The sequence below is a fragment of the Schistocerca gregaria genome, chromosome 8 (genome assembly GCF_023897955.1).
Source record: "Schistocerca gregaria isolate iqSchGreg1 chromosome 8, iqSchGreg1.2, whole genome shotgun sequence".
Taxonomy (NCBI): domain Eukaryota; kingdom Metazoa; phylum Arthropoda; class Insecta; order Orthoptera; family Acrididae; genus Schistocerca; species Schistocerca gregaria.
This window is the reverse complement of record NC_064927.1, coordinates 271,212,161-271,225,140: the sequence shown is the minus strand read 5'-3', so window position 1 is coordinate 271,225,140 and position 12,980 is coordinate 271,212,161. Positions and strand designations below refer to the sequence as shown.

Below are 12,980 nucleotides of genomic sequence, written 5' to 3'. Positions count from 1 at the left end.
GTATTCTTCCATTGAAACCAATTTATTTGCCAGGATCACTGTTGTAGTGAATCGAGAAATCGTTGTGAACTGAAAATTTCTAATGACTACCATCTTGTTTGATGAGCTAGGTGGGCCGCTGACAGCAGTATTCTCGATCTCTCTATTCTAATTCACCCTTCAAATAAGCGGCGTCGGTGATTTGCAGAACCTCTGGGGTGATGCGTAGACACCACTACCACAGTTGGCTCTGCCATACTTAGACGATGTTTCATGATATCCTGTGTATGTTGAGTCTGCATTAGGCTTCTCTAATGCTGCCATGTGATGAACGGGTGCCCTGTGCACACTTCAGGCCGCTCTCTGGCACGCGCACCTAGTGTAGGACCGGCCGGTGTGACCGAGCGGTTCTAGGCGCTTCAGTCTGGAAACGCGCGACCGCTACGGTCGCAGGTTCGAATACTGCCTTGGGCATGGATGTGTGTAATGTCGTTAGGTTATTTAGGTTTCGGTAGTTCTAAGTTACATGGGACTGATGACCTCAGTAGTTAAGTTCCATTGTGCTCAGAGCCATTTGGACCTAGTGTAGGCCACCCGCCAAGCAGTGGTATTACATGTATTCTAGGCGAGCCACATGGCCACCAGTATATCCTGTGCAGGATACGGCGGCCGATTCGCAGTGACCAGTTTTCGCTCAAATCGCTGGGTGGGTTCATTCGTTAGCTTGGAAGGGGAGGCCAATAAGTGTTTTCCCACCTTTCGACCGGTCACCAATGATAGAATCGAGGCGCGCACCCTGCAATCTTTCTTAAACGATGTTACAGAAACTATTAGGTAAAAAGTTTCATTTTTGTTTTAATTGTAGCATTATATGTCAGGTTCATAATGATGTGCCCATCATTTCTTTAATGGTCATAGTTATTGTGATATTTCCATGAAAGTAGGACACTGCGCGCAATTCGGAAAAGTGTGCAGTGAAAAATCGAGGTCGCTCTGATTCTGCATTTGCTGCATATTACAAAGGATGTTGTTGCGTATGGAATTCAGCAAACATATTAGATTTTTCTTTAGACTTGAGTAGAGGTATCTATTTGTCATCAATCTGGAGAAAACTGATGTGATGTAGCACAGTCATTACCGACCGTGCCGCACCAGTGGTATAGCCAGAGTGAAATATCCACAACATTCTTCATATTTCATAACCGGTTTCAGATGTCGAGATGACGTCTCGGTAATTGATAACACTCAAAGAGGAGAGTGTTTTAACATATTGTTATTATGTAAAACTTTATTATCTACCATGTTATGCCAATAACTACGGACTTTTTCGGTGAAATAATGTAATTTTTAAGGGACATCGATAGCTGGCGAAAAGAGAAATGCTATGGGTTTTGGAACAACATAAGTAAAGACATGGCATGATTATTTTAAACAGAGCATGTTTTTTTTCATAAACTTCTGACCTTACTATTCCTCACTTAATAAACTTAATAAACCAGGGTTTCATAATTCTCGAGCAATTGCGTCCACACAGTATGTTAATGCAGTGCAACAGTGTAAACTCCATTGTGTTTTTGCAAAAGAAACTAATTTTGACTTGCCAACCACAGAAATGTGTAGATTTTACTCAAATCGTCACTCATTACGCTTCTCTGAAAGTTACAAATGGTTAAAAAACCAGACGAAAATAAATCGCTGCATTTTCGGGGGAATTCTTTTTAGGTGCTAACTAACGCAGAGATGACAGTAATCTTGTTGAATGGTCACCATACAAGTGCTTATGTGGAGGGAGCCCAATTAATATTTACAGAAGAGCTGTGAGGGTAGGCTACAGTTTAGAACGGCCTTTTCCCCTTCAGCGCTCGGCATTTCCCCTACAGCGATCTGAGCGACCCCCCACCACTGCCACTTTCCCCACTTTTCCCCAGCTGACTGTGCACCTAGCGGCCATGGCATTTTGCTCGCGCTATATCTGTGCATGCTCGAACGGTTCAGTACAGTCGTATAGACTAAGGCCCAGCAGCCTTACTGCCACACATCAGCTGTTTGCCCTCCCCTGCATGCCTTTGACCATGGGCTTCCCGCTGGAATATTACACGACAATCATCTGTGAACAGCACTGGTGTTGTACGACAGCCATCTGGTAGTAGAATGGGTGAAACTACGAAAATTTGCAGACACATTATCCGTGTGCCAGAGTACAGAGCAGTTTCAAACTGCCGTCAATCCGCACATGCGTACTAGGCAGCGATAACTCGCGCATGCGCAGAAGGGGCTACCGCAGTGCTTTCTGCTTGCTATTTGCTTATTGTTAGATGGCTAGTGGCTAATTTCAGATTTTCGTCTCGTGGATTTTCCACATATTTCAGTAAATAGGTTTTCATAAATGTAGAAAAAACTTTTTTTGCCAGCCAGTAATAGTTTCTTTCTGAGAAGAATGCATACAACGTTACACAGTGATTTTCGATTTGTATGACAATGCCTTAGCTTACGTAAGTTCATGTTTGATTTGATTACATCCCTTGCTTTATTTTAGCATGCCAGAAAGGAGAGAAACTGGCAATGATAGGAGAGAAAGTCCGTGGAGTTTGGCCCAGTGCGATAGATGACGACTGCAAAACACTGAGTAACACATATATATACATATTCCAAACTCGGAAAGGTAACACAAGTACTCCTTTAAGTATTGGTCCTTTAAAGTGTTGCAAATTCTGTGGCTAAAAGCCAGCTCGTAAGAAATACCCCAGTCACCAGGAAACGTAATGTTACAACCAGTTTGCATTATAACAGGGTATTTACGGGTATTTTGTTAGTGATCTAGGCTGGTATGATTTCGAAGCGTATAAACATATGACTTAATTCCTACTTTAGAGAATATGAGGCAGCCCTCCCTCATGACTGTGTCACGCTTGCTAGCCCCATCTTCTGTCATACACAGCAGTTTCTCGAAACAAGCGATGTCCATCCTCACGAAGTTCCGAAATTGTTGCGGATCTTCTGACATTAGTTCTTTCTTAAGTAGTGAATATAATCCCCTGCCTTCATCCCTTCTTTCCAGCCAGGGTCAAACTCCACAACATATGACTTATCGTTTTCATCGTCGTTCTGCCCAAATCCGAAGATCTACTGTCACTGCCATGGCAATAGCTCAAAAAACAAGTAGGTCCCCGATGTGCAAAATGCTGGATAAATGTAAATTTAGATATACGTGTACCCGTGTAACCAAGTGTCGTAAGATGAAAGTAACCGTTGAGTCTGTAATTCGGAACAGTGGTAGCCTACATAAGAGAACAACAATTACTTAATAAATAATGATAAAAAAATTTCTTATTAAACAGGAACCTTGAGCTCACATAAATAATTTGAACATAGGAAGTTCCAATACGTCATACGGTCCCCCTTGTGTTTCGCGCGGTAGAACTAATGACTTTACAAGAGACCAGACTGTCCTATTTGCGTTTCGCGCTCTATTACCGTCTGCTGCGCATGTGCGCCGGATATATCAAGCGTGGATTGTGTAATGGGTCTGCGTGAACCAGTCTGTAGTCACAGATATGGGCGCTTGGAACTCTGGAGGACAGGTGTGTGGTTTACGCGTATCGTGTAATGGGCACTCGAATTGGAAAAGCGTGCTTCAGATGCTTAGATGTTTCTCCGCACACACAGTGAGGTCTTGGCGTTGCAGGCCCAGCAGCGTGTCCAGAGGCGCTACCACGGCGACATCTTCCAGCGCGGCCACCCCTACGCGGCTGAGCACGGCTGCCACCACACCCGCGGACTGCGAGTTCTCTGACGAGGACGAGCCGCCGCCGTGCGCGCACCACCCGCGCCCCGAGGCGGTTCCCGCCCCACTGCCGCGGCCCCCGCAGCCCCAGCAGCAGCAGCAGGCCTTCTGCCCCGACTTCGACAGCCAGGAGCGCTCCGGGGCGCCGGGCGCGCAGCCCATCGCGTGGTGCGACACCCGCCGCGAGCTGTTGGCAGCCCTGGATCTGCGCGGCTCTCCGCTGCGCCTCTGGCAGTTCGACCTCAGGACTTCGCACTGGACGCAGCACCAGGTACAACCCGCCGCTCACTGACTCTCTCCTACGCCTAGATTTCACCTGATTGCAACAAGTCCACTAAAGAGACAGCTTACACTACACTCGTTCGTTCTCTGCTAGAATATTGCTGCGCGGTATGGGATCCTTACCACGTGGGATTGACGGAGGACATCGAAAGGGTGCAAAAAAGGGCAGCTCGTTTTGTATTATCACGTTATAGGGGAGAGAGTGTGGCAGATATGATACACGAGTTGGGATGGAAGTCATTACAGCATAGACGTTTTTCGTCACGGCGAGACCTTTTTACGAAATTTCAGTCACCAACTTTCTCTTCCGAATGCGAAAATATTTTGTTGAGCCCAACCTACATAGGTAGGAATGATCATCAAAATAAAATAAGAGAAATCAGAGCTCGAACAGAAAGGTTTAGGTGTTCGTTTTTCCCGCTCGCTGTTCGGGAGTGGAATAGTAGAGAGATAGTATGATTGTGGTTCGATGAACCCTCTGCCAAGCACTTAAATGTGAATTGCAGAGTAGTCATGTAGATGTAGATGTAGATTCCTAATCTAGGTTATTTAATCTCCTGGCTAAGTAACAAAGTAGTCTAGTGATCTCGGGCAGTCTTGGTTTTTTTTCTGACACTTATCACATCTCTCAATGCTGGTATTGTTCCTTAACGTAAAAAAAAGGTATGAACAGCACTGCCTTTTGGAGTGCACATTAACTGTTTAATGCATAGGGTAGCTAACCAGCTACAGACTTCATTTCTTCGACGTATCCTGTACTGAGCAACATTCTGTAGAAATTCGTTATTTTAGTAAATGTATACACACTACTGCAGCTGCTAAGCTGCTAGCAGTTCTCCATACCGATCGTAAATGGCAAGATGAACTGAACCAGTTCGACAATCAGCTGTGTGGATGCACTGCCGCTCGTGTGTTTTGGCGGAAAGTAGAGAAGCTTTTTTGGTGTTTATGTACTGATTTGTGGGTTTGAAAATTACTTTTTTATTTTCAAAACGTAAGTAGATATAGTGTAGACAGTTAATTCGAGTGTCTTTGCGATAGATTTGAAATTAGGTCTGTTCTTGTGTTTGTAGCGATTCTTAACAATAACGCTTTGTTAATTTAATTTTTAAAAAATTTAAATTTTTTTCGTAATTTAGGCACTGTAAACTAAACGTGGTAATTTTTACAGCTTGAAATAAAAATGATGCAATATCGGTTAAACTGTCGGTCCCTCTCCAGCCGATTGGTTAAGTCAGTTGAAAGTTCGGATGAAGGCAGTTGCATATCATCTTCTATAGCTCCATGCGCATCTAAATGTGGTCGTACCCAAACCAACCTTGGAGCTGATGAGAGCATTACTTACTTATACCTTTTTTTCCATAAAGCCAAAGTGAGGAGCTCCTCAATGATCATATAAAGTTGATCATCGGTAAAGGAGATGCCAGACTGAGATTCATTGGAAGAATCCTAAGGAAATGCAATTCGAAAACAAAGGAAGTGGGTTACAGTACGCTTGTTCGCCCACTGCTTGAATACTGCTCAGCAGTGTGGGATCCGTGCTAGATATGGTTGATAGAAGAGATAAAGAAGATCCAACGGAGAGCAGCGCGCTTCGTTACAGGATCATTTGGTAATCGCGAAAGCGTTACGGAGATGATAAGACAAACTCCAGTGGAAGACTCTGTAGGAGACATGCTCAGTAGTTGGGTACGGGCTTTTGTTGAAGTTTCGAGAACATACCTTCACCGAGGAGTCAAGCAGTATATTGCTCCCTCCTACGTATATCTCGCGAAAAGACCATGCGAATAAAATCATTAATTCAGAGAGATTAGAGCCCACACAGAGGCATACCGACAATCCTTCTTTCCACGAACAATACGAGACTGGAATAGAAGGGAGAACCGATAGAGGTACTCAAGGTACCACCGCCACACACCGTGAGGTGGCTTGCGGATTATGGATGTAGATGTAGATGTAGATGAAAATGTAGATGTAGAAGGATGGACAGCATGTCATAAAACAGGACTACGGAATACCAATCTGTTTTTAAATTAAGTTTTCACAAGGGCGTGCTACAGTTTTCAATAAAATTAGGGAAGGAATTTATAACAGCTGGTAGGTCGCGGAATAATAGTAGATTGAAGTTACTGGAACTGGAATAAAAAGATTCCAGAAACATCAAGCGATTATTCAGCGATCTACCAGACGTTTTAAATTCATTTAATTACGTAATAAAAATTACAGGAAAAGAAAGAAATGGAGCAATGCTAGGTACTTTCCACTGTCCGTAAGTGAAACGATCCTTATGGAAGAGGAATAAATTTAAAAAATCTTAAACACATTTTCATTTAAGAGGTAATAACAAACTCTTCACAAAATATGTAAATGTATTGTACAGTGAGAGGAAAACCGTAATTTTTGGGCTATTGTAGCCATGCATCATCAAACAGAAAATCTGTTTGCAACACTTTATAAATCCATCGCACTAATCCATTGAAGATGTGGAAAGGTAAGATCGTACACGACACTCGGATTATTTTCTATAGTTAATAATATATGTACAAGTGACACTACTAAAAAATCCGTTAGTGGAGTAGAACGTTGCACTTAACGTCTGTATTATCAGTAGGTACACTTTCATGGGTACTGGAAAGGTGTTGGAAGTTGTATTGATAATTAATGGACACATTTTTGGTCTAAAATACGTTATCTTTATGAAGATAAATACTAGAGTGTGCTGAAAAGTAACGCTGCCGAATTTTTTATGTGAGAATTATGCAAGGGCCATGAAAAATGAGATCCGTATCGAAAATAATTACAAGCTAAGCAATACTCGGCACACCACTGCCCATGAAAGTCGTAACACACATGTACTACTACCAATTCCCGTACACACATAAATTCAAGTAACATCACAGAAAACACATGGTGTATGACCTTGAATATAAAGAGTTTGTGGAGAAATAACTAATCGAAGTTGGCTTCACGAAATGAAAGGCTCCTTATAAAACACATCGATACAATACATTACAATACAGTAGGTTAGCAACGAATCAAAGCTGCTGGTACAGGTTTAACAAATGAAAGTTCGCCATATTATTCAAAATAGTCGAGTTGCATATATGGAATTATAGCACCTCATCAACGAAACCTGCCTCAGTAACCTGTAGCCAAGAGTTTAAGGGCCGACCGGCGGTAACTTCCTGTCCGTTTCGTCGCACCACACCCAGAGACGATTACGGCCGAATATCATACCTCTTCACGGTCTACCACATTCCATACCATATGGAGACATCAGCACTGGGTACGATCCGTCCGTCGTGTAACACACTGTTTCAGCACTCTCGCGCCCTCAACAGCAGGCCGCGAATTGTTTGACAAATCTACAGTTTGAATAACATGGGGTATAAGCATCAATCCTGTCTTATTCACTTCACAACTGCTGCATCAGTTTCATTAACTTCAACTCCTATAACTGCGATCTGGTTTTTATACAAATCTAGATAGCTTTTCGCTCCCTGCAGATTATCACTGATTACATCCTTTCAAGTGGCGTCTTACAATAACGTCTTATTTGTTCAATAGTTGTTTTTGTATTTTACCGCGAATTTTAATTAACTATTAAGACATTGGCGTTCACGTCGTCAAAAATAACTTTGAGAATCTACTGGAGATCCTATGGTGAAATATCACCTTGGGCGCCAGCAGAAATTCAAGCGGGAATTGGGCAAGATGCTCGAATGTACATTTCTGGTATAACTGATTGAGTCTGAGAACATGCCGTGCGCCAAGAAATAAATTTTAAAGGAATATTATATCTTAAACGTTTTATGGTTATCAATTCAAATTTTTTTGAGGTGTATACTTTAAAGGAAGTACTTTTCATTCGTGTGTGAGAAGTACATCCTTTAATATTAGTAACACGAATATGAATGTAGAAACCTTTAGAAACAGCCATCAAATCGGTCTTAAGAACCAGCTATTAACAACCTATGACCCTCCCAAAATGGTTTTCGTTTTCTTGTTCTGGTACGTTGTTGTTGTGTGGACAAGGCAACTGTACTACAGAACTCAATAACCCCAAGGCTCAATGTCACGTAGTGTCGCATCCTATATACACTGAGGTGACAAAAGTCGTGAATACTTCCAAATATCAGGTCATACTTTTTTATGCCCTGCGAAGTACAGGTACTCGACGTGATAGGACTCAACAAGTCATTGGAAGTCTTCTAAACAACTATTGAGCCATGATGCCGCTACAGCCATCGATAACTGCGAGAATGTTGCCGGAGCAGCATTTTGCGCACGGACTGACCTCTCGATTATGTCCTTAAACGTTCGATGGAATTCATCCCGGGCTTTCTGGGGGGGGGGGGGGGGGGGGGGGGGGGGCAAATCGTTCGCTCCAATTGTCCAGAATGTTCTTCAAATCTATCGCGAACAATTGTGGTCCCATAAAAATTCCAACGTTGTCGGGAACATGAAGTCCGTGAATGGCTGCTAATGGTCTCCAAGTAGACGAACATACCCATTTCCAGTCAATGATTTACTCAGTTGACCCAGTCCATTCCATGTAAATACAGCTCGCGCCTTTGTGAAGGCACTACCAGTATTCACAGTGCCTTTTTGAATGCTCAAGCGAATGGGCTGTAGTTGTGGGATCTGGGGACCAGTGTTAGGCAAGTGTAATGAAGCTATTTTTATACTCTGCTGTCTATTGGTGGTATCCTTTTCTGTAGCTGTACAAAGAAGGAACAGACGAACCGTCTGGTTACTCTATCTCGGCAATGTTCTATAAAGATGCATATCTCTCAAGATTGCAAAACAATGCCAACCCACTGCTCTCGGCAGGAAACGTGACAACCAAACAATCGGGTTACGATACGACATTTATGCATGCATGCATGCATATTGTATTTATCTGCTGTCAACGGGCAAGCGACTATAAATTAAAATCATACCCCTGAACAGAAATGTACGGAGTGGATGTACGAGACACATGCTTGACGACATATGGAAATTTGGGTCTGGTCAGGGGCGTGTTCGCATAGCTTAATGGTGAGGCGACTGCTTACGATAAGAGGGAAATCCGAGTTCGAGACCCGATTCAGCACAAACTTTAGTTGTCGTTATTCTGTTATACACCTGATGGTTGTCCACACTCTCAGGTTGGTTGGTTGGCTGGTTGGTTGCTAGATTCTGGGGAAGGGCCCAAACAGCTAGGTCATCGGTCTCATAGAGTTAGGGAAAGCTGGGGAAAGGAAGTCGGGAAGCTCTTTCGAAGGAACCATCTCGGAATTACCTGAAACTATTTACGAAACTCATTGAAAACTTACATCAGGATGGCCGGACGCGGGTTTTAACCGCGTCCTACCGAATGACCATATTCTTAACTGCGAGTACACTTCACGTATAAACAATGTAGTGTTTATAAAAGCCACCATGATACCCGTAGCAAGCAGCGGAGTAGAATAAGAGAGACAATCACTTCTAGAAATACATGTGAAACATGTACTTTAAAATAACGCGAAACATGTACACTTGAAAAAATGATTGAAATTACGTAACTGACAGCAGCCTGCAACACAACTCTTAGAATGGGAATGGTATGAGAACATGCATTTTACCTCATCACTTACGCGCTTTGCCCTGCACTGAACTTTTCTAACTGTGAGTATGTTAACTGTCAATAAGTTTAAACCAAACCAAAGGTGCATAAATGTACATAACACAAAAATTGAATCTGATGGAACACTACTGATTTGAACTTGGCCCTGGAAATAAAACAAAACTTGATCAATTTGAAAATAATGATCCCTGTGGTTAATGAATTCTATCACTGAAGTAATAAAATTTCTTACCTTTACTTGCGCAATGGTAACACTCTTCGCACTGCTCTCTGTTAGTACTTTAGATTGCATACTTAGCCAAGAGCTGTTGTGCAAGGCTGTTGCTTAGCGTACATTTTAATGAAATCGAATATGACTGAGACAATAACTTGTTGAGAAAAATAGTTAAAAACAATATGGATCTGGGAAGTAGTGTGGATTTGTGGTAGGTAAGAATATGGCACTAGCCTTAAAACATGCATTTTGACTATTTGAAAATGAATAATGCTCACAATTAACACACAATAAACGATTATACATTTTTCAAAAATTTAAACATGCCTGAAGCAGCAACTGTAGAAAATCTTCACGGTAAATGATAACAGCCAAACAGTTGCAGGATAAAAATTTATTGAAATCATTGACCACGGTTTGGGTATATCTAAATATACCTTCATCAGCAGCAAAAATACACTAAAATCACATCCTGCAGTGGAGATGCATAAAACAAGTGTCAATCATGTATGTTGTACAGACAGAGGTGATATTTTAATTTTAAGTACTGAAGACGCGCTTTGGCACGGTCGTTTTATGTATCTCCACTGCAGGATATGATTTTAGTGTATCTTTGCTTCTGATGAAGGTACATTTAGCTATACCGAAACCGTGGTCAAGGATTTCAATAAATTTTTATCCTGCAATTGTTTGGCTGTTATCATATACCATGATGATTATACATTAATAATTATCTTCACAAAATCATTGGATGCGAGTGCTATACATTGTCTCAATCATCACTTATGAATACACACATTGCATTGGTAACAAAACAACTTTCTTCACCTTAATTATTTCCAGTATGTTATCCCGCAAATAAAACTCAGTGCCCATGTGTGTGTGTGTGTGTGTCTGTCTGTGTGTGTGTGTGTGTGTGTGTGTGTGTGTGTGTGAAATCTTACGTGATATAAGTGCTAAGGTCATCAGTCCCTAAGCTTACGCACTTCTTAATCTAAATTATCCTAAGGACAAACACACACACCCATGCCTGAGGGAGCACTCAAACCTCCGCCGGGTCCAACCGCACAGATCGTGACTGCAACGCCTTAGACCGTTCTGCTAATCACTGCCCGTACCGAATAAGTATTTATCCAGCACGCATCAGATACAACATGTTGAAACGTCCCCTTTGGAAATTATTCAAAGACTGTGCTGATAAACCTCTTACGTTATTTGATTTTCAAACAGCTGAGCAAAGCTGAACATACTCACTCATTTCTCTCACTTATTCTGATCGACACTAAACTGACACACAATATTTTCAGCGCCACGCAGTTTGACTTATAATAATCCCTACAAAAGAATGGCCCTGACAAACAATAACCTATACCTTTCATGCATCACTTACCTCACAAAAATCTTCGTTACTCGAACTGCTGCAATACAGCTGCCAGCTAAATATAAGATTCTAACTACGGAAGGTACTAAATACCGATAGGCATAGTCAGCAAATGAAGGATTTTAATAGAGAACAAACAATTTATTTACCTTAATAATGTTCAAAAGTCATAATATATATATATTAGTTCATGACATCCAGTCTTACGAATTTACTTTTTCTGGCGGACACACGTCCAGATCTTCCGCTCTCAAAATTCTGTCATCTCTCTCCCCACATCCACCACTGCTGCCAGTTCACCTCCAACTTCGCAACGCTACACTCTTTTCACATCCAACTAACTGCCCAACAATACAGTAGCAAATATTCCAACAACAGAAACCAGCCACAGACTGCACACAGCACAGTCAGTGATTTTCATACAGAGCGCTACGTGGCGTTACCAACATAAAAACCTAAACAGCCTACGTACAGTGTCTTAACAATTGAGAGGATTCCATACAACTCGCTATCTAAAGTTGCTCTAACACATTATCCATAAGACCTTGAACCAGCGATCGCTGTCGAGCAGCGATACTACCACACAATCGATACTACATACGACCATCTCTCGTTCAATACAAAGCATTCTTACAAAATTTTAGCCTGTGTATATACCTTTCACATGAGAATTTTGAAATTAATAAAACATTTAGTACAGATTCCAAGAGGGGGCAAAGGTCAACACCCCACCTCTCTGTGGTGTGCGTACTGTAAGACCTTCAGTACACACATCATCAGATTATTTGACCTGGCACTCTAACGAAGTAGGCGAGTGTCAGGCATATGTCTCGTGGTATTATCGTGGCGTGTTTATCTTCTGCCATTAGGTCAGACGATAGAAATGCCAGTTGCACGCTTGAAGTAGCAGATTGACGGTGACCAACTTTAAACAGAACTTGATTAATTTTCACACACATTTATTAAAATAGTAACAATCATAAAAATTACTTAACTTGGTTCTGGATGCTATTTACAATTGACAATCTGAAGTTCCTTTGGGTATTGGTATGTTAATCTTATTCTCACCTGTATCTCTGATATCTATCTATCTATCTACATCCGTACTCCGCAAGCCACCTCACGGTGTGTGGCGGAGGGTACCCTGAGTACCTCTATCGGTTCTCCCTTCTATTCCAGTCTCGTATTGTACGTGGAAAGAAGGATTGTCGGCATGCTTCTGTGTGGGCTCTAATCTCTCTGATTTTATCCTCATGGTCTCTTCGCGAGATATACGTAGGAGGGAGCAATATACTGCTTGACTCTTCGGTGAAGGTATGTTCTCGAAACTTTAACAAAAGCCCGTACCGAGCTACTGAGCGTCTCTCCTGCAGAGTCTTCCACTGGAGTTTATCTATCATCTCCGTAACGCTTTCGCAATTACTAAATGATCCTGTAACGAAGCGCGCTGCTCTCCGTTGGATCTTCTCTATCTCTTCTATCAACCCTACCTGGTGCGGATCCCACACTGCTGAGCAGTATTCAAGCATTGGGCGAACAAGTGTACTGTAACCTACTTCCTTTGTTGTCGGATTGCATTTCCTTAGGATTCTTCCAATGAATCTCAGTCTGGCATCTGCTTTACCGACGATCAACTTTATATGATCATTCCATTTTAAATCACTCCTAATGCGTACTCCCAGATAATTTATGGAATTAACTGCTTCCAGTTGCTGACCTGCTATTTTGT

General features: G+C 42.0%; 1 protein-coding gene across 1 annotated transcript in view; it reads left to right on the top strand.

The window, feature by feature from the left end:
• Positions 1–12,980, top strand: part of LOC126285146 (uncharacterized) — a 663,374-nt gene that overhangs the window by 596,725 nt on the left and 53,669 nt on the right. The window contains exon 6 of the mRNA XM_049984462.1: positions 3,665–4,034. Coding sequence (XP_049840419.1) covers positions 3,665–4,034 — 370 coding nt within the window. The remainder of the gene's footprint in view (positions 1–3,664; positions 4,035–12,980) is intronic.